This window comes from Elephas maximus, chromosome 3, assembly GCF_024166365.1.
Source record: "Elephas maximus indicus isolate mEleMax1 chromosome 3, mEleMax1 primary haplotype, whole genome shotgun sequence".
In the NCBI taxonomy this organism is placed as follows: Eukaryota; Metazoa; Chordata; class Mammalia; order Proboscidea; family Elephantidae; genus Elephas; species Elephas maximus.
Window position 1 is genome coordinate 96,346,108 of NC_064821.1, and position 26,592 is coordinate 96,372,699.

A 26,592-nucleotide genomic window follows, 5' to 3' on the forward strand; every position below is an offset into this window, starting at 1 on the left:
AGTTCCCCCCTCATGGTGCTTACAATCTAATGAGAAAGGCAAATATTTAATCAAAGAGAAGAAAAATTACAGACTGTGAAGTACCATGTAGGAAATGGTCCCAGTACTGTGATGTAGAATCACAGTGAGGGACCGTCTTTGATAAAGTGGTTAAAGGAGACATCTCTGTTGTTATTAGGTGCTGTCGAGTCAGCTCCAACTCATAGCGACCCTGTGTACAACAGAACAAAACACTGCCCAGTCCTGTGCCATCCTCACAATTATTGCTGTTTGAGCCCATTGTTGCAGCGACTGTGTCAATCCATCTCATCAAGGGTCTTCCTCTCTTTCAGTGACCCTCCACCTTACCAAGCATAATGTCCTTCTCCAGGGACTGGTCCCTCCCATCTTTGCTTCCAAGGAGCACTCTGGCTGTACTTCTAAGACAGACTTGTTTGTTCTTCGGGCAGTCTGTGGTGTATTCAATATTCTTAACCAATGCCGTAATTCAGAGGTATCAATTCTTCAGTCTCCCTTATTCACTGTCTAGCTTTCACATGCATAAGAAGCAATTGAAAATATCATGGCTTGGGTCAGGGGCAGCCTAGTCCTCAAAGTGACATCTTTGTGACATTTTGACATCTCTGAGGAGGTAATATTTAAGCTGAGACCTGAAGGCTGAAAAGGAGCAAACCATGCAAAGAACATTGCATCAAAAAGTGGAAAGGGGCTTGGCTTGTTCCAGAAATTGCAAGGGAGCCAGTGTGAGTAGAATATGGGGAGCATAGGAGGAAGAAAGGGACGGCCCAAGACGAGGAGCCAGTTATATTGAAATCTGTTCATTATGCTAAGTTATTTGTATTTCATTCTTAGTGTAATAGGGAGCTATTGAAGATATAGCTTTAAATACGTTTATTTCTCACTCATGCTGCATGTCCACTTGGCCACCATATCCTTAGTCCGAAGCCCAGACTAGCAGAGCAGCCACTATCTGGAACATTATGTTATCATGACAGGAGGAAAAAAGGTGAAGTACACATTGGCTTTTAAAGCTTCTGCCCAGAAGCAATACAGATCACTTTTGCACACATTTCAATGGTCAAAGCAAGTCATGTGCTCCACCTAACTTCAGAATCTTACCATGTTTTAGAAAGAGAGAATGCAGTTGGAATGTTTGTGAACAGACTGACGACTACCACAGAAGAGCTGTTAGCAGGAGAATAAGTGACTTAAAAACTCACTCTAGCTGCTGTGTGAACAATGTACTGAGGGCAGAGAGCTGGAGAGTAGATGCCCAGGTGAAAGAAGATGCCTGGACTAGGGTGTCAGAGGTAAAGATAATGTAGAAAAGTGGCCAGTGGTAGAGTTGACAGAACTTGGTGGAAATTGGATATAGAGGCAAGGATGACTCCCAGTGACTGGCCAGGTGGGGTCATGACTGGAATGACTAGAGGGGAGCAGGTTTCAGGGAGTGGTTGCAATAAGTTCTATTTTTGAACTTAAGTTCGAGATGCGTGAGAGATTTCCAAATGTAGATATTGAGGAGGCCGTTAAATGTAGAAGATGAGCTTATCTTTAATAAAAGTTGTAGGAATGGATGAGATCACCTGGGGAGAATGGGGAGCCAGGAGTAAACTTTGAGGAACTTCAGGTAGAGATCCACAAACGGGGGTGGAGAAGAAGGGGCCAGAGACATGGAAGGAAAATTCAAGAGAAGAGGGTGCTGCTAAACAGTGGGAGTGGTCAACTGTGCCAAATGCTGCTGAGAGGTCAAGTAGAATGGTGTCAGAAGAGTTTCTAGTGTATTACATTTGGCAACATGGAAGTCACTGGTGGCCACTACAAAATCAGTTTCACTGGAGAAGTGGGGATAAAAGCTAGACTGGAGTTGATTTCATAAATTTCTACAAATAATAAGAGCTGGAGCACTCCATTTGGTAGTGATGGGAAATACGGTCAGTTTCCAAGTAATTAATACAGAGCAAGCACATTGGCTAATACTTTTCATTCTGAATTAGGTCATCTTGCACCTTCTGTTTTCTGTGCCCCCTGACACCCCCCCAACACACACCTTATCCACTTGGCAAATTCCTGTTTGTCTACTTCGGAAAGCTGTCCCCGTTTGCCACCAACAGAGCTAATCATTCCTTCCTAGTAATTTGTTTCTGTTTGTGCCACACTGTTCAGGCAGGAACTGCGTCTCATACGTCCATGTTGGTATCTGCAGCACAGGGTCTTGGTGTCCTATTGTTAAATGAATGAGATAAACTGAATAACAATTTTATATTCACAGGGGGCATTGCTGAAGATGGAAGCCTAGGCACGGTTGCGTTCTCTATTATACTGACTTTCTGTTACCCAGATGACAGGGGGCATTGCTGAAGATGGAAGCCTAGGCACGGTTGCGTTCTTTATTATACTGACTTTCTGTTACCCAGATGATGCAAGAGAACGTTAAAAAGCCTCCCTTAACCTGACTTACCCTGATCTTTGAAAATATTCACCGCTTCTCAGAGCAGTTGTTCAACTTCAGACGGAAGCAGCCTGAGGTAGTAAGAAAAGTCAGTTTATTTGTGGTTTTATGACCTGTTTTTTTAAAAAGCAAAGTGGCCTTGTGGGTTCTGTGTGCGTTAGTCTTTTTGCTGTACCCAGACTCTCAGATGTCTAGAATCCCTGTTGACTATAGAGGAACAATAATGGCAGGGGGTGGAGGCGGGATTAGGAAGTCAGAGTGTGAAGGTGGGGCCTAGGGAGGAGTCACGCAGGTGTGTCCAGAAGAACCTCAGAGCAAGACTAGGTCGGGTCCTGTCTCAGGTACCGGTCCAGTCGTTGGTGAGTGGACTCAGAGCAGAACTGCACTCCACTGGGTCTTCAAGCTTGTGGCCTTCCGAAAGCAGATCACCAGGCCTTTCTGCTGAGGCATCTCTGGGTGGGTTTGAACCACCAACCTTTCAGGAAGTAGTCAAGCACTTAACCGTTGGCACCACCCAGGGACTTCAGAAACTAAGTTAGGGCGAGCCGTTGAGGCGTTAGCAGCCTTTACTTTCTTCCTCTACTGTTAACTTCTGTTTGTGATAATCACTCGCATTAGAACATCTTGAGGGTAGAAACTTTATTCTTTGTCTCCGTGTCCCCAGTACTAGTTCCGCGGCTGCTAGAGTAAGCCTCAGTGAATGTTTCTGGAATGAATAAGGGTTCAACGATTATTTTTGAAATTCTTTTTAACTTGTAAGAGGTTCTGATATATACATACAAACTTTGTTTCCTCTATGTATTAGAAAAAAAGAAACTAAATCCTACGGTTAACAGCTTTATCTTCTGAAGCTCTGGTTTCAGAAAATAACACGTTTAGAGCAGCCTGATATAGTGGGATCTCAGGCTGCTCTAAATGTGTTATTTTCTGAAACCAGAGCTTCAGAAGATAAAGCTGTTAATCGCAGGATATAGTTTCTTTTTTCTAATACATAGAGGAAACAGAGGAAGCTAACCAAAGGGTCAGCAGTTCAAATCTGCCAAGCACTCCTTGGAAACTCTACGGGGCACTTCTGCTCTGTCCTGTAGGGTCGCTATGAGTTGGAATCGACTCGACGGCACTGGGTTTTTTTTTTTTTTTTTGGTTGATATAGTGGGAAGACTTTGGGGCCCATCAGAACTGGATTTTGGTCCTAGCTCTGGCATATAAACAGCTTTGGGACTTTGAGCTAATAATAAATAAGGACTCTGAGCCTGTTTTCCCCTCTGTAAAAAGGGGGGATAGTAATATTTAACTTGCTGGTTGTGAGGATTAGCAATTTTAGTTGTAAAATGTTGAGCACGTAGTAGGTATTTAATAGATGGTGCCTCCTGTTATCTGAAGAATTGTTTTAACATGGAGAAAAGTATTCATTGGAAGACCTTGTGACCGTCCTTTGAGTTCACATAATCAGCTGACTTCAGAATTGAGGACATTTTGCCTGTTTTATTGACTGTAGACATCCCTTCAGTTTCCTCAAGCACCACTAAAATTTAAAGTCTCTCCAACTGAGTGAGTGGATATAGAATTATTTCACTTGACTTTCCAGAAGGTTTATGTTTCAGCCAAAGATTGCAGTCCTAGCTGTGCATGGCATGATTGCTTTTTGAACACAAAGAAGTTGCTTGACATTACTGACTAGAAAAAAAGGTATTCAGACAGATTGTACCTCTGGAGGAATTACTCTGGGATTGAGTTTATTTAGAGGCCACACTGATAGGAATTAGGGATTTTGAGTTTAGTCGTAAACAGCCAATGAGGGGTCTGAAAGATTTATACGTTATCAGGAACCACAGCCACGTCTGGCCAAATTGTAGAGTTTTTCTCAATCCAGAGTTACAAAATCCACCGGAAAGGCCCAGCAATGTATCTATCTGGAGCCTGCTGCAAACAAACAGCTTTTTAGTTCTTGGTAAGAAAAGAGAATATTGGGCCAGAATTCTGGCCCTTAAGAAATGTAGAGTCTGATTCTGTTTGGTAAGAAGTTTAATCTAGTAAAGAATTTCAGCCAACCTTCTTGGAGGAAAAAAAAATATCAAATCCAAAATCGATTGCAAAAAAGTGATACCAGCTCCAGCTGATCTATCCACTCTACTCATAGTCATTTAAATGCTTTGTAAATAGTCACATTGCTATTTTCAGATCTGTATAGTTAGCGTTTGATCTTTTAGTTCCTGAACTTGTAGCCATAAACTTTTATGTAAAATGGGGTGGGAATTCATTGTAGTCTGCTGCTTACTTAAACTGCAGGCAGAGAAATGGTAAATGCTACACAGTTTTCTAACCAATTACCAAACAGTGATAGTGTTGTTTTTCTTTTGCAAGTTATTGTATTATTCAGAGTTCCCCTTTCAGAATCTGGCACCTTCTGTAGTGTGCAGAATACTCTCTGTTCAAGATTAGACATTTCATTAGAACAGAAATAAACAGCAAAGAGGTCCATACAGGAAGATGCAGCAATATGAGAGAAAGGTTGACTTAGGCAGGCCACAAGAAGCCTCTGGCTTGGCAAAATGATACCCCAGGGCCGGGTGTGATATCAGTTCACAAATATTTAAGAGATGGAAAGACCAAAGAGGGAGAGGAATTATTTTGCTCAGTTACTAGCAGTAATGAGAAAAAATGTAGAAAGGGAAATTTCAGACTAAAACCAGTGAAGATGCTGTCTGAGACACCCTGACTTGGTCATGAGCGGGCTGAAAGCTCCCACTGCAGAGATGTTCCTAAGCCCAGAGGGCATCTCATTGAGGGAGATAGCACCTGAAAGATTCTCATATGAAGGGAGGTGTTATGGATTGAATTGTGTTCCTCAAAAATATGTGTATGTCATTGACAGCCAGTCTTCTGAGGACTTCTCCTTTTGCCATTTATCAAAAACTTTTTTTTTTAAAGCCCCAGAGAAGAAGACTTAATACTTGATTCACTTTTTAATTCCCGGCTTGTTCCATGATATACCACATACCTTTGAAAGAAACAGAAAGAAATGAGTGTATTTAAAAGCATTCAGGCTTTCATAGAGTGAAAGCAGCCTGAGTCTGTCTTTTTTTAAGCCCCTTATTTATTCAGCGTAGATATAGTAGTAGTATCCTCAGACCACAGAATGGCAGCTGCAGGGCAGCAATCAGAAAGCTCACTGGAGTTGGAACCTGAGGACCTGAATTTGAGTTCTGGCTCAAGCACTCACTTGCTGGGTCACCTGGGCAAGTTACTGGACCTCTCTGAGCATCAGTCTCCTAAAACTAGGGGGCAATAATACTATTATGCTTGTTGTGAAGATTAAGCGATATAATTTTATGGGAAAGTGCTGTACTGGTTTTAGTTATTAACATATGTGCTGATTTCCTACACTGCATAATAAATTACCACATGCTCAGTTGCACAACACAACACAAATTTATTATCTCACAGTTCTGTAGGTCAGGAGTCTAGGTGGGCTCAGCTGGCTTCTCTGTTTTGGGCCTCCCAAGGCTGAAATCAAGGTGTTGGCTGGCCTGAGCTCTTCTCTGAGGCTCTGGAGGAGAATCTGCTTCCAGGCTCATTCAGGATGTTGGGAGAATTCAGTTCCATGCTACTGTAGAATTGAAGTCCCCGGTTCTTGCTGGCAACCTGGTGGCATTCTCAGCTTCTCGGAGCACTCTCTGCCTCATGGCCCTCTTCATCTTCTAAGCAAGCTGAGTCCTTTCTCCTTTGTCAGAGGTCAGATCTCTCTGACGTTCCGTTCTGCCTCATCTCTCCTGCCTCCACCCAGAGAAAGTTCTCTGCTTTTAAGGGCTCATATGATTAGATTAGGCCCATCCAGATAAACCAGGATAATCTCCCTGTTTTAAGGTCTGTAATCTTAATTACATCTGCAAAGTTCCTTTTGTCCTGTAATGTAATATATTCACAGGTTCTAGGGAGTAAGGCGGAGACATCTTTGGGTGGGGGGGTCCATTCTAACAACTACAGTGTTGGTATTTTAGAGCTAAAAAGGGACTTTACAGAACATGAGGCGAGGTTCTTGGCCTGGAGAGTTCAAAGAGATGAAAAAAATAGTAATGCAACAAGAAAAGTCTAATAAAGTTTGTGTGAGATGTTATAGGAGTCCAGAAGACTGGACCTGTGATGTCCATCATACCCTGTTTATTCCTCGATGAGTCTTGTTTCAGTGAGAATCCTTCAGATGGAGTCCCTAGACACAAAACAACATCATGTGATTTGATTCCTTAATAATGCCCAGAATGTCAGGCTGCTGCCATAGTTCAATATTTGGGACTCTGCTACTAAGTAACAGGCAGAACCTTACTTAAGATTCATACTATTCAGATGTCAGAAAAGGTCTTGAGCCTTTAGCTGAAGGTAAGAGGGATGATGTTCTTCTCTGATGATGACATATAACAACAGCTCATTCTTTATCCCCCCATCTCATCAACAAGCCCCCTTGAGAGCCTTCTTACCTTTCATTCCTGGCTCTCTCGGGCCAGTATATATGTCTTCATTCCTTCCTTCTTTGGAGTTTTCTTGTTGTTTTGATGTAGAAGGCACTTGCCCTGGGCAGCACAGAGGTTTCTCTTTAATTCTTGTCACTTGTCATTTCTATTGTCATCATGTTTCCTGAATGTTTAGGGCAAGTCTCCGTGATGGTTTTGCAGTAATACCAGCTGCCACCTATTGAGCACATACCAGGTACCAGGCACTGTGCAGCGTCCTGTATGTGCATTTTCTCCTCTAACTCAAGCATTGTTTAAGGCGTAGCCACTACTTTTACCTTCACTTGAACCTGAGCTGGAATTTTAACCCAGGTCTAAGCCCAAAGCTTGTACTTGACACCGTGCCGTATTGCCTCCATGGTTTTTGTTTGTTTGTTTGATTTTACATTAATATCAGACAGGAACTGAGATGGAGGCACACAGCATGAAGGAGTTGAAGCAGCACAAATAGATTGGGGAAGCCTAAATTTCAAACCCACTGCTGTCTGTACAGCCCTTCAGAAAGAGGATTTGCTTGCTTCTAGAGGTACCACCGGAGCCCTGGTGGCACAATGGTTAAGTGTTTAACTGCTAACCAGAAGGCTGGTGGTTCAAACCCACCAGCCCCTCCAAGGGAGAAAAGACCTGGGGATCTGCACCCGTAAAGACTGCAGTCTAGGAAACCCTATGAGGCAGTTCTACTTTTCATATAGCGTCACTGAGTCAGAACCGACTTGATGGCACACAACAGCCACCAGGATTGCCTCCATATCTCCCACCAGAGACACTCAAGGTGATTCTGCCAGTTTATACCTCAGACAAGTGATTGCAGCTTGTGTCTGTAGCACTCAACAGCCCCACATAGCACGTGTGGGCATTGGTTTGGCATTCCACAAAGCGAGGGAGTGTGCTCTGTGGCTGGCCCCTAGAAGACCCCAGCCCCAGCAGTTATCCGCTATAGCTAACAGAATAGCTTCCTCACAGGGTTGGGATAATTAAGATACATATTTAAGGATTTAGCATGGTGCCTGGCACTTAGTAGGCACTTAGTATGTGCTGGTTCCCATCATCCTTCTAGAAGATTTTCTTTAGTTCAGGGATATCCAAGCCAGTAGAATCCTGTTCTTTTAGCTCCAATTTTATGTAGGCTCAATCTTCAGGAGAAGATGAGATGCTTCTCTGTGTTGGCCCCTGTCCAATCCTGTGAATCATACCAGCTCTCGTAAGTTTGAGCTCAGAGGGAACTGGAATTTGAGGCCAAAGAAGGCAAAATATTTCCCCTTCCCATTCTTGCTAGAAAACCCTGGTGGCATAGTGGTTAAGTGCTATGTCTGCTAACCAAAGGGCTGGCGGTTCGAATCTGCCAGGCGCTCCTTGGGAACTCTATGGGGTGGTTCTACTCTGTTCTAGGGTCACTATGAGTCGGAATCGATTCGACGACACTGGGTTTTTTGGGTTGTTATTATTGCTAAGTTCTTGAGTTATTGGTGTAATGGAAACACAGTCCAGGGTTCAAATCCAGCCTCAGCACTTGCCTGCTCAGTTACCTACTTCTTTCTGTCATAGAAAGAATTTGGGCTGCAGAGAGAGTAAGTATGGGTCCAAAACCCCAGCTTTGCCAATAATGGGTCAATTGCTTATCCTTTCTGAGACTGCCTTCTTACCTGTAAAAATGGGGCAGCACCAGTTCCTGCCTTGCAGGAGCATGAATATTACAGAGCAACGTGTGTGGTACAATCAGTATGCAAAGTGGTAGGCAGTGAAAAGTCTGGGGCCGACTTTACCTCAGCCACTCATCCAGAGCCCTAGCAATTTAGGTTGGACAAGTGTGCCTATGTTCGATTTATTTCTGTTTCGCTCCATCAGGAGGGCAGTCAGGTAAGGTAGCAGGTATGGGGGGAGAGGCTTGCTATGCAGTGGAGGTGTCAAATACCACCTAAACCCAGCCCCTCCGCCCCACATTGGCAAGCCCCTGGCGTCAAGCAGTGTTGCTTCAGCTGCTAGCAGTTAACGCTCGTTTAGTTGGAAAGGTTTTCAGCTCCTGGGAGCAATATGGTGTCGTGAGGTCTCACAGCTCACCCCCCTTGTCTCCCTGCGACTGGGATCCGCATGCACCCAACTCCCGGCCCGATTTACCGTCCTTCGAGGCTCACCAGGCCGTGGCCGCAGGGCCACGTTGGGGGCGGGGAGAACTTTTCCTGGAAGGGCCCCAGCAGGGTCTTGGGAGGCGATCCCCTTAGCCACAGCCCGGGACCCCAGGGTGGGAGAGTGAACGGAAGGGTACTCGTGGCTGAAGCGGTCGCAAAATCCTGTCATGAGGAGGAAACTGAGCTCAGCGGCACTGGGTCGAAGGGTCCCTCGCCCCGGCCCTCTTTTCAGGTGCTGGGGTCTAAATGGGGTCCGGTTCCGCTGCCGAAGCTTGGGAACTAGGAAGCGTTGCGGGCTAGACACCCCGCCTTCCAATTTCCTAGAGGGGAAGGCGTGGTGCGGCGGGTCCCTCCAGGAGAGGGGTCGGTGCGGAGGCTCGGCCTCCCAGGGCAGTGGGCCCCGCCAAGTCCAGCGCGGAGAGCGGGCTGCCTCCCCCGTCCCCGCGCCTGTGGGGACCCTACGCCTGTGTCCGGAGGAGGCCGGCGTCCAGCAGATACACGCGGGGGGGCGGGGGCGGGGGAGAGGCGGGGAGGAGAAAACCCACAACAAAACTTGCGTCGCGGAGCGCAAGGCTCGACTTGAATGGAAGGAGCCCGCGTCCGCGGAGCGCAGCCGAGACTCGGGAGAGCGCGTTCGGCCGGCGGGGCGCGGCGCAGCGCGAGGGCGCAGCAGGTACAGGGCGCGGGCGGCCGGGGTGGGCCGGGGGCCGGGTCGAGCTCTATCCCGACGGCCCAGCAGCTGCCTGGGGCGGAGTCCCCGCCTCTCGCTCCCCACCTCGGACCCCTGCACCGAGGGCACTGCCCCTCGAAGTGCGACCCCTGCACGACCGCGGCCCGGGTAGGGGCCTTTTCGCGTCTCTGGCTAGAGGCTGATCCCAGCCCCCGGGCGCCTCCCGCTGCGCACATCTGGAAAGAATCTGAGGGCGGATGGGGAGGGGGGGAGTGGAAAGACGCGGGCGGGGCGAGAGGGAATGTGGGGGGCAGGTGGAACTGGGGAGGGGCGTGGACCCCTGTATTTAGAGCCCTGGCGCAAAGTATCCGCGTGTCTTTCCACGTCAACTCGTCAGGGGTCCCACTGAGTCTAGCGTTAGACCTCTTAGAGAAACTGAAACCCTCAGAGGGGCAGAGATCTGCCCCCAGGGCGCGCGGACAGGTGAAGCGGTGCCCGCGTGTCCGCCGCCGGGACCCACTCCCGCCGTGGCTCCCCGGAACGCTGCGCAGCCCCAGCCCAGCTTCGCGCACTCCCGAGCTGAAGCTCACAGCTGGCGGCCTGGCGTATCCGTCTGTCTGTCTACGCGGCTGTCTCCCGGACGGCCTGCCAAAACAATGGTACGAAGGGTCACGGAGCGAAACCGGCGCCCTCCCGTTCTTGCAGCGACAGCCCCAGATTCCAGGTCCCCTAACCACTATCGTGGCCTGGGGGCGGGGACGAGATCGTGGCGTCGGAATACCTGAGACGCCGTCAGGTGGAAGAGGAGGCGGCGGTAGCAGCGAGCTCCTGGCAGCCTCCGGGCCTGGGGCTGGGGCTGGAAGGCAGCGGCAGCAGGAACTTCGGGAGAGGAGCAGGGGCGGCTGCAAGGGGCGAGAGCCCTGGCCTGGGTGCGAGGGGCGCGGAAGGCCCCTGTCTGCAGAGGGATGCGCTCCCAACCCTTGGAGTGAATTACTGGCCTATCCGGGACCGCACAACCTGGGCATCTGGGAAGCGGAAGCTGTGGTCTGCCCTGGCTATAGATGTCACAGTTTTCAAGAGGCACCCGTTGTGTGAATGAGGAGAGCCCCTGGGCGGTCATGTTCCCAACTCCTCCTTTGTACAGAAACCTTCTGCACTAGGAAGACCATAGGGAAGTAGGAGGGGCCAGCCAGACACCTGGCTCCTACCACACAGATGTAGGTTACTCAGAAAAGCCTGTGGACTGACCCCTGACAGAGCAGTGACTGAGCCCTTGGCCCAGTCTTAGTACACAGTGTTAGAGTCACCTGACCGTTTTCATGAGCTCCTAGGAGCATGCTTTATCCCTTCTGTCTACTAATGGTGGCATCTTTAGGCCTGGAACAGCTCTGACCAGGACCTTTTTGGAACCCCGACGGCTCCCTGTCATCAACACCTTAATAGAGTGGCCGATGCCACTGGTGACTTGGTCCTTCAGTCTCAGCCTCCATGCCCCCCCAACTGTCTGCTCTTCCCTTAACATATCACCCACCAGCACCCCTGCTATTATGCTTTTTTTCATGCTGTTCCCTCTGCTTGAAATGCCTTTCCTCCCCTTTGTCTACTTGGACAACTCCTACTCAGTCTTCAAGACTCTGGGGAGAAGTCAGAAGCTGTGAATGCTCGTCCTGCCCTTGACTTCAACATACTAGTCTGTAAACGGAGGGAATGAGACCAGGAGACGTTGCAGATCATTTCCAACTCGGCCTTTCCCCATTCATTCATTCGGCAAATGTTTACTGAGCACCCACTCCATGCCCGAGGAGTCAGGAAAGCCTCAGCTGAGCCTTTGTTGCTGGGGCTGTGGAAGCACCAAGGAACCCCTAAGCCAGCCAAGGGGCCAGGAAAGGCTTCCTGGAGCAGGGGCGTTTAAGCAGGGCCTTGAAGAGGAATAGGAGTTTGCTGGGATGGGCAGCAGTGGGAGCCCTTTTGTGCTTGAGTTTCCTCATTTGTGAAGTAGGAAGACTAACTCTTAGTTTTGAAATTTCTGTTAGAGTTGGTAAGATGCAGCTGTTTGGAGCCCAGCACAGATCAGGTGATCAGCAAATTTTTGCTGAATTTGTCCATCCCTTTGCAATGTATGGGGAGCCCTGGTGGCACAGTGGTTAAGCACTCGGCTGCTAACTGAAATGTTGGTGGTTCAAACCCACCAGTGGCTCTTTAGGAGAAAAATGTGTCGGTCTGCTTCTGTGAAGATTACAGCTTTGGAAACCCTGTGGGGCAGCTCTACTCTGTCCTATAGGCTTGCTATGAATCGGAATTCGACTTGATGGCAACGGGTTTTGCAGTGTATGGAGGACGAAGGTGATGCTGGGGGCTATCTGCCTCCTGATCTGGTTTCCCTTCCCCTTTCTTCCTCTTCTAAAAACCAAAAAACAAACATGTTGCTATTGAGTCAATTCCGACTAATAGCGACCCTATAGAATAGAGTAGAACTGCCCCCTAGGGTTTCCAAGGAACTGCTGGTGGATTTGAATTGCCCACCTTTTGATTAGCAGCCAAACACTTAACCTTTGCTCCACCAGGGCTGCCTTAATACCCCACTCAAGCCCTTCTAGGCCTAAAGTTTGGTTCCCTGGGGGAGAAGCAGCAGGTCCTCTCTACTTCCTCAGTAACTGTAACCCCGTGTATGTTGCACTTGCTTGGTGCCAGAATTGGGCTGGGCAAGTCATCAACATCATTTTATTTAATTCTCATGAGGTAGCTCACATCTCCATTTCCTAGAGTAGGACACTGGGGCTCAGAGCAGTGAAGTGACTCATCCAGGCTCACACAGCAGTCAGGGTTGGAACCCATGTCCTTCCCTCTCTAAAGCTCCCCATGTGCAGGCTAAGCTGCCCCTCTCGCCCAGCACTTGCTGTCCCAAAGGTTTGAGCCGTTCCTTGCCAGGGCGGCTTGAAGCTCCCAGAGACCAGGGACCTGCTCTGTCCTCTGTCCCCTGTCCCTGCATACCTCCCACATGACTGAGCACACAGAAGGCTTATCTTATGCAACATTCTTAGGAGAACAGGTGGTTAAAGTGAGGCTCAGATGGATCAGCGATGTAACCAAAGTCACGTAGCCAGCCAGGTGGTGGAGCTAGAGCTGCCCAGGATGACAAGGTCCTGAGGGTGGCTGGCCAAGCTGGGGGGAGGAGGAGGTGGCTCTGGGGCCACCACTCTCTGAGCTCTGTACTTTCTGCCTCTCCCCTGAATCCAGTTCCCCCTCTGCTGCCAGCACCTTCCTCTCTGCCCAGGCTAGGCTCATCATCTCTAGCCTGCGCCATTGCAGAGCCTCTGAGTGCTGCCCACTGGTCCAGCCGCCACATAGCATAAACCTGACTATGTCACGCTCCAGCCCTTCAACGGCCTTCAAGCCCCTTCCTAGTCTAGTCTTGTGGCCACTGCTCAGTGCCTTCAGTCCCGGTCTCCACTCCTCACCAGACACTTTAGCAAGCTTTTGCACACACTGTCCCCGTCCTGGTTTCACCTTTTCCCTTTTGCCTGAGATTCATCCTTCATGGCTAGAACAGGTATTACTTCTGCTCGGAAGCCTTCTCTGGCCACAGGCAGAGTTAAGCCTCCTCTGGGCTCCTGTGGCTGCTAAGCTTCCCACCACCACACCTCTGATCACACTGTGATTATAACTCTCAGTTTACACACAGTGCTCTAGACCAGTGCTGTCCAGTAGGAATATAGTGGGCCACAAACGTAAGGCACATACGTAATGTAAAATTTTCTAGTAGCCACATTAAAAGAACTGAAATGAAGCAGATGAAGTTAATTTTAACAATTTATTTAATCCAATATATCCAAAATATTGGAGTCCCTGGGTGGTACAAACAGTTGATGTGCTTGGCTGCTAACCAGAAGGTTGGAAGCTCGAGTCCACTCAGAGGCCTTGCGATCTTCTTTGGAAAAATCAACCACTGAAAACCCTATGGAGCAGTTTTACTCTGATACGCGTGGGGTCTCTATGAGTTTGAGTCAACTTGATGGCAAGTGGTTACTGGTTATCCAAAATATTGTCGTGTAATCAATATAAAAATTAATGAGCTATGATTCATATTTATAATAATGAGATATTATACGTTCTCTTTTGTACTCTTTGAAATCCTCCTACATTCCATTTGACACAGCACACCTCAGTTTGGACTAGCCCCATTTCAAGTGCTCAGCAGCCACATGTGGCGAATGGCTACCATCTTGAACAGTGTAGCTGTGAGCTTCTTAAGGGCAGGAGCCAGGCCTGAGCTTTAGTCTGGGTCTGCAGTGCCCAGTCGTGCTTGGTCCAGGAAAGGGCAGCATAACATTGTGGCTAAGACCTGGGCTGGGAGCTCAGCTTTGCCACTTAACAGCTGTGCTACATTGGCTGATCCCATTGGGCCTCAGCTCCCTGATCTGTAAAATGGTGACGATAATATTTTCAATATGGTTCATAATGTTACTACATATTAGATTTTTTTATAGATCCAGTTTACAGATTTTTACAACACTGAGGATATAGGAGGAAGAAGAGCCTGCCCAGTGACTGCACAGGCCACGTGGGGACCAGAGCCCTTTCCACTGGCTCCTTCTCCCTGGCCTCCTGCCCTAATTGCATTTGGGTCCTGGGCTCATACTCCCCCTCCCAGAGCCCTGGGCTGCAGTGGGGTCAGGCGGGCAGGAAGGGGGCTGAGGCTTGCTCTGCTCTAATCCTGGTGGCTCCAGGGACTTGGGAGGCCCTGAGGCAGCCTCAGCTCTGTTTCCTGTTGCTACCTCTGTGCCTGGTTCTACGTGCAGACACAAGAGAGTTGCTCTCAGTCCCACATGTATGGGAGAAAGACACGTTCACATAGTCACAACCCATGTTAAACGTGCAGACACAAGAGAGTTGCTCTCAGTCCCACATGTATGGGAGAAAGACACGTTCACATAGTCACAACCCATGTTAAACGTGCAGACACAAGAGAGTTGCTCTCAGTCCCACATGTATGGGAGAAAGACACGTTCACATAGTCACAACCCATGTTAGGGGGTCATTTATAACAAAGCCCTGGGTGGCACAAATACAAAGCAGTTGATACCAAGGATGGCACAAATAGTTACATGCTAGGCTACTAACCGAAAGGTTGGCAGTTCAAATCCACTCAAAGATGCCTCAGAAGAAAGGCCTGGTGATCTACTTCTGAAAAATCAGCCACTGAAAACCCTATGGAATGCAGGTCAATTCTGTAACACGTGGACTCATCAAGAGTCAGAGTCAATTCAATGACAACTGGTTTGTTTTTTCTTTTTGGTGGGAACGTAGAAATGGAGAGCCCTGGGCCATTCCACAGTCTTCCCAGGGGACACAGACTGGGGCTGGTTGGTGCTGGTAGGACCAGCACAGTGGCTGAAAGTTTTACTGCCCATTCTGGTCAAGGGGTGGGGGCAGAGGGGTGTGGCTGGGTGGGCATAGGGCCAGGCTGCAGCGTGCGTCACTTGCTGCTGCCGATGGATCCCTGGAGCCCAGAGCTGTGTATGTGCCGAGCTCCCTGGTTATCTGCCAGGTCAGTGGCTGGGGCGTGAGTCTGCTTAAGCTTTGTGAACCTATAGGGTCAAGCAAGCCAGACTGCACCCCTGTTCTCCTTGTGCTTTTCCCGCTGATCCTCATGCATCTCAGGACCCCTTCTACAACTCCTGGGAGCCTCAGGGCTCACCCAGTCTGGGTGGGCAGTGGCTATTGGTAGTGGTGTCTGCTGCCCCCTCCAGACCAAGAGCAGGGACCTTATCCACCTCACCTGTGTCTTCATGTCCAGCACAAGGTGGGGCACAGAGGGGGCCTTGCCTCAGAGAGTTGGCTGAGCCGATGAGCGAGATAAAGCAGCATTTAAAATACCACAGCAGCCAGAGGACAGCAGAAATTCATAGGAGGGTGGGTTCGAACTGCCATCCTTCCAGTTAGTAGCCCAATGCTTAATCCAGGGACTTCTTAGGAGGATAGAGTCTCTGCAAAATCTTGGGGAGGAGGCAGGACTGGGACTGGACTGAAAAGCATACGCAGGATCTAGGCAAGTGAGGAAAGAAGCAGGAAATTCTGAAGTGGGCAATGGCGTGGTCAGGCAATTAATGGGGAAAGGATGGTCAGGATGGGAACAGCTCCCATGTATCCGGCAATTAACGGTAGGAAGAGCTAGCATTTCTTAAACGCTCACTGTTGAGCACTTTGCGGGGGACATGCATCCATCCCACCAACTCCTCAGTCTCCTCGTGAGGATGGATCTATTGTCATCCCCGTTGACAGGTGAGGAAGCTGGGACTTAGATGGTTACATAACCTGCCCAAAGTCACACAGCTGATAAGAGCCAGAGCTGAGATGGTGACCCCAGCTGTCTGGCCCCATAGCCTGCTTTCTTAACCACACGTCGGTGTCTTCTTCACACTTCGGTTCACTAGACTCTCACAGGTCCAGCACCTTGGCAGGTCCTTCTAAGCGCCCTAGAGGTTGTGGTCCCCATCTGATGGTAAGGAGGGAGGCTTAGCCTGAGCCACATACTTGAGTTGCTCAGCTCAGGAGTGGGTGCCCCCGAGGCTTGGTCACTTCAGAGGCCTAGTGAGGCGGGGTTAGAAAAGGGCATTTGCCACCCCCCACCCTGTGCAAGTCCAAGGAGGTACCAGACTATGACACCAGCAAATCACCCCCAATGAGGCTGGCTGAGGCGGAGGGTACCCTGGCTAGGCCTCTGGGCCGCTTGCCCCTGTACCTGCTGTAACTGAATGCATTACTTTCTATAACTGCTGCAGTAGTGATGGCAGCCCTTACTAACCTAATAGGTGCCACTCCTTGGCACCTGCTATCTGCTGACTCCTCACAGACGCTGTGAATGTAGACGTATTGTCTGCAGTACCTCTGAGGATCAGCGAGGTCATAGCCTATAAGTGATGAAAGTGGGCTTGAACTCAGCTCTGTGAGACTCTAGAGTCAATGTACCTGAGCCACTGCCTGTCACAACTTAGCACAGGGAGTTTCCCCAGAGATGTTTCCTGAGTGATTCCCTGTAAGGAGAACTCCGGGGACAGCCCTGAGCCAAGCGAAGGTCATGGGGCTGCTGGGACTTGGCAGCCGAGCATCTTCGTCAATGGGCTTGAGACCACTTCCCTTCCCCTCCCTGCTCCACCAGGGGACATGCTGGGGAGTGGTGTCCTGTAGGTGGCAGTGATAGTGTGAGCACATGAGGTGCTGGGGAGGGCAGCTGAGGGTGCAAACATCAGAAACGGGACTCCGGAGGTCCTGGCGCCAGCAGCAGCAGCTCCATTTGTTGATACCTTCTCTGTGCCGGGCTTTGGACTGGGCCTAGGCCCAGACACAGAGACTTGCTCACAGGTCTGTGTGGGAGAAGGATACATTTGTGGATTCATGGCCTAAGGCATGCTAAGGGAGCAATTTATACAAAGCCCTCTGGGAACGTAGTAACAGAGAGCCCTGAGCCATCTCAGTCTTGCCAGGGGATGCAGCATTGGAGTTGGTTCTTGGAGCACAAGAAAGCACCAATTGCACAAGAGAAGGGAAGAGCATTCGAGGCAGAAGGAACAGTATGTGCAAAGGCCTGGAGGGAGGAACTATTAAATAGTCCTCTATGACTGGGGATGAGTGGGTAAGGAGTTGGACAAGAGGCAGGGACCAAGTCCTGAAGATCAAGAATAGCAAACTGAAGAGCTGGGATGAACCCTGCTGATGCTGGGAGCCCCCCAGTACCCATCTCAACTCCTGGCTCCACCATGGCTGTTGGAGAAGAGAAAGGGCCTCCCAGCACTGCCTGGCCAGGCCAGGCCCTACGAGTGACTGCTCTTCTAGCCTCAACTTGCCCTTCTGACAAACGGGGGTACAGATTCCTTGGGGTCTGGCCTGGCAAGGGTTGGGTTGGGGAAGGTTTTGCAGGCCTCACCTTACCCCATGCCCCCAGGACAGCCCTGATGAGGGTGGGGAGAGGGCAGGCGGCCAGTAGATCAGCTGGGTGCCCAGAACAGGGCCCAGAGTGGGTGCTTTGCTGTGCCTGGGAGGGCTGCATGATGACTTTTGTGGGCCCCAGCCCCTGTGCCTCCTGTGCCTGCTAGTGGGGCTGACTCAGCCGCTCCTGCAGGCACCATGGCCCGGAGCAGGGTGCTGCTGCTCCTGCTGCTGCTGCCGCCGCAGCTGCAGCTGGGACAGGTGCTTGCAGTGAGGGCCCCTGCGTTGGGCCGACCCAGCGCCCACAGCCTGAGCCCTGAAGAGAACGAGTTCACGGAGGGGCCGGTGCTGGTCCTGAGTCCTGAGAAGCCAAGGCCTGGCCAGGCCACGGTCGACTGCCCGCGGGACTGTGCCTGCTCCCAGGAGGGTGTCGTGGACTGTGGCGGCATTGACCTGCGGGAGTTCCCAGGGGACCTGCCCGAACACACCAACCACCTGTCCCTCCAGGTGAGGCCCGCGCTGCGTTAGGGTTTCCGGGGGCTCGCATCCCAGAACCCCACACTCACGTCTCCTGCTCTCCCAGCACCCTCAGTGCTCACAGCTCCCTTCCTGCCCAGACTCTAACACTCATGGCTCCCCACCCCCTGATATAGGGTGCTGGGCACCGCAGGCATGGGGAGTCCAGGCCCCACCCACGTGACTCCCCTCCTGATTTCCCACCTTGGAGCACATGATAGTACAATCTGCTTGGTTTCACCTGGAGGACACAGACCCGCCCAGCAGCCGATCCTCTGAACAGAGACCCATGGCAGGGTGGAGAAAATAAACTCAAAGCAGACCCTGGCTGGAGTACTGTGGGGGCATAGAGGACAGTGTGCTCCCAACTTGGGGATCTGGGAACCTGAACAGGCCTGGGGGCAGGATTTTGACCCCTGAAGAAGTGAGACTGGGATGGTGGGAGCTGGTGCAGCCGTGGTTGTAGGGCCCAGCGGCCCTGGGGGAGAGTTATACCAATTTCCAGAGGAGAATCAGGCCCAGTGGCCCTCCCTGGCACCACAGCATTGGTGGATCTGGGTTGGCAGTAGTGGAAACCCAAGTCCAGGGCAGCCAATGAGGGAAAGGGACAAGTTGAAGACAGCATTTATTGCTGTTCATTCGTTCATTCACTCATAAACTATTTCCTGGGTACCTGCTCTACACTTTTGGTGCTGCACCAGGTACTGGGTTGTAGGGGGGACTCAAACACACCCTGCCCTTGAGGCGCTCACAGCCTGAGAGGGAGCAGAGACACAAACAGCAATAACCCAGAAGTGACCAGAGGAGGTAGAATGGGTTGTGAGCAGGCTCCTAATTCAACCCTAATCCAACCCAGGAAGGTTTCTGGAGGAGGCAGTGCCTGACCCAGCTTATAAAGGTTTCCAAAGGCAGTGGAGGCAGCAGGGCTGAGAAAGGGAACCAAAGTGGTTTCAGGCTTGGGCGTGGCGGATGGGCTGGGGACACTGATCATCAAGTAGCAGCATAGCAGGGAGCAGGTCTGGAAGGGAGATGGCAGGATCAGTGGTGGGCATACCAAGCTTGGGCCCCCTGTGGGCACCCAAGGGCGGGCGCCTTGGAGATGGGGCTCATACGTCTGTGTGGTTACTGCTGTGCCCCTAGTGCCAAGAACTGGCACCCAGGGTCTGTCAGCCATGGGGAGCATGCCAGGGGAGGTGCCAGCAGAGGGCCTATCTCCTAAGGGTGGGAGTGGGTGTCTATGGGGGCAGGAGCTCTGAGCACCCTTCAGGCTAATACTGCCTCATCACCTCCCCAGAACAACCAGCTGGAGAAGATCTACCCCGAGGAGCTCTCTCGACTGCACCTGCTAGAGACTCTGAACCTCCAGAACAACCGCCTGACTTCCCGAGGTGAGGGGCCACCCAGAGCCCTAGGACCAGCGACACCAAACAACATGGGGGCCTGGTGGAGCTGGGTCCCCACAGGCAGAGGTTGGCCCTGCAGATCCTGGGTGTGGGAAAGAGTAGGCCTGGGCTGGGCTGGGAGGGAGCTCCACACAGGCGAAGGGCTCCCTGTGGCTGCCTACAAGCCTCTCCTAGGTGTTTCTGCCTTTGCTTCCCCTTAGGCCTGAGACCTGGGAGTCAGGTCAGGAGAAAGGCCTCAGAGAAGCTTAGATCCCAGGATCTTTGTCATAGAATCTTCAACTCACGGAAGACCTTTAGGATCAAAGAATTGCAGAGTCCTTGAATTTTTTAAAAGTTTATTTTTTCTAATAAAAATAATTATGGGTATGATAGAAAATGTGGAAATAGAAAAAAGAGAATGGAAAGAAAAAAAAAAACCCACTCATAATTCTGCCACTTGGAGTTAATCACTATTGACATTTTGGTACCCTTCTTTTTCTTCTATTTAAAAAAAAAAAATTCGCTTTATGGAGGTATTACTATAGACTGTCCCGTAAAATATACCCAATGTAAAGGTACAATTTGATTTTGTGAATTTACCCAGCTGTGCAACCATTGTTACGGTCCAATCCAGTCTCTTTTCTTTTGTGTTTAACATACATAGCTGGATTCATGCTCTAGTTTTGATAACCTGCTTTGTTTCACTTAGCAGCAACCTCAGTGCCATTTTTCATGTTGCTAAAAACTCAATAGCTCTCATTTTACAGAGGACAGCAGGGTACTCTGTGGAGAGGATGCTCCGTGCACAGTTTATGTAACTGTTCCCTCTTGTTAGATACTTGGGTGAGGCCCAGCATCCGAGGGTCTTGGAGCCAGGAACTGAGTGTCAGAGGCCGGCCTCCAGGCTAGAGGAGGGCCAGCCTGGCCCAGCTCCCAGCCACAGCTGGGTTCTGACCCCACATCTGCCAGATGGGGCAGGGGTGTTCCAGGTGTCTGGGAGGCTCAGGGCCAGAAGCTGAGCCTCATGGCCAGCCCCACTGGCAGGTGGGGCTGGGTGTGAAGTGGGGTTCCAACTCCCCACCCCCCTGAGGGAAGCACTTCTTCCTGGCAGGGAAGGGTCTAGCTGGATTCCCTGCCCTGTGCCATGACCTTCCCAGGATCCAGCCCCTGAGCAGGGTGGAGGGTCAGGCAGTTGTTCAACAAACACTGCCTCTGCCTCTGAGCTTGGGCCCACGAGGGAAAGGGGAAAGAAAATTGGGCTGGGCCAGGGAGGCCCGCTGGGACTGATTGGGAAGGCATCAGAGGAGAGCCGCCTCAGGGAGAGTGCTCCCCAGTCTTGGCAAGGGTGTGGGTGTGGGGGAGGGCAGCTGCTGGCCGGTGTGCTCCCCTGTAGCGTCTCCTTCATCCAGGGCTCTGACCGATGCCTGTCCTTTGAAGGGCTCCCGGAGGAGGCGTTTGAGCACCTGACCAACCTCAATTACCTGTACCTGGCCAATAACAAGGTGAGGGACCCAAGCAGGGCAAGGGTGTGCTACCCTGTACCCCTGGTATTCTCTTTAGCTGAGTTCAGGGAACTTTCACTGGGATCTCTTCTGGTCTGGCCACTGGGTCCCCATTGCTGCTCAGACATGGCAGTGTGGGGACAGACACAGACCCCTCACCTGACCAGGGCAGAGTGTGGTCAGTTAACGAAGACAGAGGCCAAGGCCTACAAGAGTGTAGGGGAGAGAGAGCTCGTCTCCACTGGGGAGGGAGCACTTGGAGGGCTTCCTGGAGGAGTGGTATTGAGCAGGGCCATGAAGAATAATAGGGTTTCAGCCAGCGGCCTCGAAGAGGGGGGCACTGCAGTAGAGGGGGCAGCAGGAGTGAAGGCACAAAGGCACTCAACCTCAAAATATCTGATGTGGCTCAGGGCTCTGTGTTGGCCCCTTCTCCCTCCAACCTCGCCTGAGGCGACCCATCCTCCCTCTGGGCTTGAAGTCCCGTCTCTACATCATGGGCATGTCCAAATGTCAGTCTTCAGCCCTTCCCACTCGTCAGGACTTGAGATTCAGAGATCTACCTGCCTACTTGACATCTCTCCTGAGAGCCCCCAAACCCAATCTTCCTGCAGTCTCCCCACTTCTGTAAATGGCATCACCAACCACCTGTGGCACCATCAGTCCACGTAAAAAATCTGGGAGTGCTTCTGGATCGTGTGCCCTCCCCACACCCTCCAGTCCCACAGCAAGCCTCTCCCGGCCTGGTCATAACCAGTTGTCATGGAGTTGACTCCAACTCATGGCTTTCCCATGTGTGTCAGAGTAGAACTGTGCTCCATAGGGTTTTCAACGGCTGATTTTTTAGAAGTAGGTCACCAGGCCTTTCTCCTGAGGAGCCTCTGGGGCACTTGAACTGCCAACCTTTCAGTTAGTAGCCGAGAACACTAACCATTTGCACCACCTAGGGACTCCAAATGACCATCCAAAATTCATTCTCTTCTCCTACCTTCCTGATTAAAACCCTCCAGTGGCTCCCCCTGCCATTCAGAATGAAATCCATATTTCTGTCCATGGTCCATGAGGCCCTGTGGGATCTGGCCTTACCTAACCCTTCTCCTCCACTCCCTCCCTCCCACTCTGCTCCAGCCGCCCCAGGCTCCCCGGACTTGCCCACTTGGGGGTCTGTGCCCGTAGTTGCTGCTGTGTGGAATGCTCTTCCCTCTCATCTTTGGTGTTTCCTTCCTGCCATTTATGGTGCCATGATGGCTTAAATGTCACATCCCTGGCCACCCAACTCAGTCATTCTCTGTATTCGGCCTGTTTCAATTCCCTGCACAGCAGTTATCACTGTCAGATCTTTTTATTCTTTATGCATTGTCTTCTCAACCAAGGTGTAAGCTTTGGAGGAGGCAGGAACTTCTGTCTTGTTCCTCAAGATATGCTCAGTACTTGGACGTGTGCCTAGAGTGTTATAGCACTCAGTGACTACATGAATGATGGGTGGACACTGTGGTATATGTGGATGGCTCACTGTGACTGGACAGAAGGCCCGTGTAGGGGAGCAATGAGGGAAGAGGCCAGAAGGACAGACGGGAACAGGGGACAGGTCCAGAAGGGCTTTGAATGCCAAGCCAAGAACTGTGGGAACAATCAGGTTTTGCTCTTTTTTTTCCAAGGGAGTGGGACAGGGTTCTGTTTTAGGAAGATGGCTCTGGGTGCTGGAAGGAGACAAACTGAAAGGTCCAGACAAGTGTTGGGAAGCCCATGGGGCCCGGAGCCAGCCTCTGCCCCTCTTTGTCCCTCTGACTCTTCTTTTTTCAGCTGACCTTGGCACCCCGATTCCTGCCGAACACCCTGATCAGCGTGGACTTTGCTGCCAACTATCTCACCAAGATCTATGGGCTCACCTTTGGCCAGAAGCCAAACTTGAGGTCAGAGGTCAAACGGGGTGGCCCAGGGCTCAGGTTGGGGGCCAGGGCCCATGGCGGAGGCACAGAGAGGACCCAGAGGCCCTGGAGGAGGGACTTGCTGTGTAGTGGGAGGCGTGCTCATGCTTAGAGCTGTGGTGGATTGAAACCCAGAAGAGTCCCTGAGGAGGTGATGCCTGAGCTAAGACCAGAGTATGAGGGCGTGAGGACAGAGGGTGTTAGCTGCAGAAATTGCAGAGAGCTCGGTCAGCAGGTTTCCCATCTTTCTTGACCCTGGGGGAGAGGCTGCCATGGAGTCTCTCTCCTGGAAGGAGGTTGGCCTAGACAACATGGTACTGCTTCTGTCCCTGAATCTGTCATTCCACTCTGCTCTCCCCATCCCCCGAGGAGCCAGGGTCACTGTGCACGTTCTCATCCCACAGATGAGAAGGCTGAGGCCCAAGAGGGCCACACGGCAGGACCAAGCTCTATCTTCTGTGTGTTTATCTTGTTCCTTGTCTTCTCCCTTTCTGGTAGGTCAGCTCCAGGAGAGCAGGGGTCTTCCTGGTTGTGTCCATTGCTATATCCGCAGAGTCTTGAAGAGCCCTGGCACATAGTAGCTCTTACAGTCAGTTTAATGAATGAGATATCACCTCCTCTGGGCCAGGCCCTGTGCTGGGCATCAGGGACACAGAGGTGGGTAGGGACAAGCTCTGTCTTCAGGAGGTCCCACAGGACTCAGAGCCAGGCTGTATGGTATTGATATGCAGGGAGTTGAGAGCTGAGAGGGAGGCAAGGACTTCAGGGCTGGGATGGGCAGGGAAGAAGAGAACTTTAAAGGATGTGGAAGAGGACAGACTGGGAGTCAGGGAAGCTTGGTGTGAATCCTGTTTCTACCACTAACTTGCTGGGGGACCTCCGGTGGGTCACTGGCTCTTTAGACCTTGGTCCCCTCAGCTGTGTAGGGAGGAGTCTGAGGCTCTGCTAACTCTGCACTCTGGGGATTGGAGGGGCAGAGGAGGGTACCCTGGGCTCCAAATCTGGCTTGAGCAATGGTTTGGAGGCTCACTAGATGAACTGGCACAGGGCTGGGTGGAGCCCAGGCGGGGGTTTAAGCCTGCACCTCCTCCCCAGGTCTGTCTACCTGCACAATAACAAGCTGGCGGATGCCGGGCTGCCAGACAACATGTTCAATGGCTCCAGCAACGTCGAGATCCTCATCCTGTCCAGCAACTTCCTGCGCCATGTGCCGAAACACCTGCCGCCCGCCCTCTACAAGCTGCACCTCAAGGTGGGAAGGTGACAGAGAAGACCTCACAGCCAGGGATCCGCAGTGGGGGAAGAGCTCAGGCCCATGTGGGCAGACACCAGAGGGTAGAACCCACTGGGGAGAAGCTGGCCAAAGCCTGGGTACCTGGCCTTCAGTGCGGATTGTGTATGGGCCCATCAACACCATACCTGACATGCTCCAGGCCTGGATGCCCTCCCCAAGCTCCTCCAGACTCCTTTCCACTCCTCATCCTGTGGGTTGCCCTTGCCTCTCAGCTCTCCCTCAAGTTTCCTCCCCACCCTGCAGAACAATAAGCTGGAGAAGATCCCACCAGGTGCCTTCAGTGAGCTGAGCAACCTGCGTGAGCTGCACCTGCAGAACAACTACCTGACTGATGAGGGCTTGGACAATGAGACCTTCTGGTGAGCTCCCACCTGGGCTCTCAGTGTGGCTGTGGCGCCTTGGGAAGCTCCTCCTAGACCACCCCCAGCCAGGCCCTCACACATATCCTTCGCCCACCTGCCCCTGGCAAGTTTCCCTGGAGAAGGAAGTCTGAGGATTTTGCTTGGGTTGACATTTCTGTCCCCAAGGACAGGTGATGTGTGTAGGTAAAGCCTGTCAGGTTTCCAAAAAATGAAGCATTTGCAGAGACTGGCCTCTTGGTATGAAATACGAACTCAAGATTTCTTATGGAAAGCAAATATATTTTTATTTTTTAGGATCCGGGGAAGGTCTTAGTTAAATAATCGGTCTTCAGACAAACTCCTATGTGCCAAAAACTGTGCTAGAATCATCCTAAAACAATATATCATTGAATCAACCCAATGAGAAAACACAGGCTCAGAGAGGTTCCCTGCCCCCCCGTCCCCCTCCCCCCCCCGCCCCGCCTCCCAGTCAGTGAATGGCAGAGCTGGGATGAATTAAGGAAGGCAGTTCCTGTGCTACCTCCATTGGGAATAATGGTGGAAACAGGTGCAATGTGGGCTCCTGCCAACGGTCCTAATTCCCTCCCTCCCTCAGGAAACTTTCCAGCCTGGAGTACCTGGATCTGTCCAGCAACAACCTGTCGCGCGTCCCAGCGGGGCTGCCCCGAAGCCTGGTGCTGCTGCACCTGGAGAAGAACGTCATCCGGAGGGTGGACGCAGACATACTTACCCCCATCCGCAGCCTCGAGTACCTGCTTCTGCACAGCAACCAGCTGGAGGCGCACGGCATCCACCCGCTGGCCTTCCAGGGCCTCAAGAAGCTGCACACGGTGCACCTGTACAACAACGCGCTGGATCGCGTGCCCCGCGGCCTGCCCCGCCGCGTGCGCACCCTCATGATCCTGCACAACCAGATCACGGGCATCGGCCGCGATGACTTCGCCACCACCTACTTCCTGGAGGAGCTCAACCTCAGCTACAACCGCATCACCAGCCGGCAGGTGCACCGTGACGCCTTCCGCAAGCTGCGTCTCCTGCGCTCTCTAGATCTGTCCGGCAACCGGCTGCACATGCTGCCGCCCGGCTTGCCCCGCAACGTGCAGGTGCTGAAGGTCAAGCGCAATGAGCTGGTCGCCCTCGCACGAGGGGCGCTGTCTGGCATGGCCAAGCTGTGTGAGCTCTACCTCACAGGCAACCGGCTGCGCAGCCGGGCCCTGGTTCCCCGTGCCTGGGCAGACCTTGCAGGCCTGCAGGTATGAAGATGGGAAGGGAGTGGGCCATATGCGTGCAGGGTACTACAGGTATGTCTGCCTTGAGCCCACCCATCTGCTGGAAGAGGGAAGGGGCAAAGGACTGGGTCATTCAGGGGGTATGGTCAGGTGGAGCTCATTCACCTGGAAGTACCAGCTGATACCTAGGGGGCCTGAGGGTAGGGAGATGCTGAGCCATGCAGGGGTTATGGCTGGCCTTGTCTGGGTCAGTCCAGACCACCTTCAGGTACAAAGGTGAAGGGCCTGGCAGGACAGGGCTAAGAGCAGAATATAGCCAGCATGGCCAGGCTGAGCTCATCACCTCCTTGAGGAGGGCTGGGGGTAAAGGTGGAGGTGGCAGGGCTGTGGTTCAGGAGGACTGGGGGGCAGTTCAGATGGCACAGGAATGTCAAGTTCACCCACCTGCAGTTGCAGGAATGGGTTCTTGGAGAAGGCTGAACCTTGCAAGGAGCATGGCCCGTGTAGATGGGCCAACCTCACCAGTCTGCAGAGGGCTAGAGGTGGGAGGTTCAATTCCAGGCATTCTGGGTGTGATCAGAGGGTGTGGATGTCGTGGTTATGGTCAGAGGCGGACAGGAATGTCTGGGCATATGAACCAAGCCTCTTCTGGTTAAAAGTGAAACCACCCAACTCAATCAATGTGGACACTTTCACCAGA

At 51.6% G+C, this 26,592-nt stretch overlaps 1 protein-coding gene across 1 annotated transcript in view; it reads left to right on the forward strand.

Moving 5' to 3' along the window:
- The first annotated feature begins 3,397 nt into the window (after window positions 1-3,397).
- PODN (podocan) overlaps window positions 3,398-26,592 on the forward strand; it is a 31,283-nt gene continuing 8,088 nt past the window's right edge. Inside the window, exons 1-8 of the mRNA XM_049879273.1 lie at window positions 3,398-9,759; window positions 17,876-18,189; window positions 19,493-19,586; window positions 21,018-21,082; window positions 22,883-22,992; window positions 24,103-24,259; window positions 24,545-24,660; window positions 25,259-25,916. Of these exons, the coding sequence (XP_049735230.1) occupies window positions 17,881-18,189; window positions 19,493-19,586; window positions 21,018-21,082; window positions 22,883-22,992; window positions 24,103-24,259; window positions 24,545-24,660; window positions 25,259-25,916 (1,509 nt within the window). The 5' untranslated portion in view covers window positions 3,398-9,759; window positions 17,876-17,880. The remainder of the gene's footprint in view (window positions 9,760-17,875; window positions 18,190-19,492; window positions 19,587-21,017; window positions 21,083-22,882; window positions 22,993-24,102; window positions 24,260-24,544; window positions 24,661-25,258; window positions 25,917-26,592) is intronic.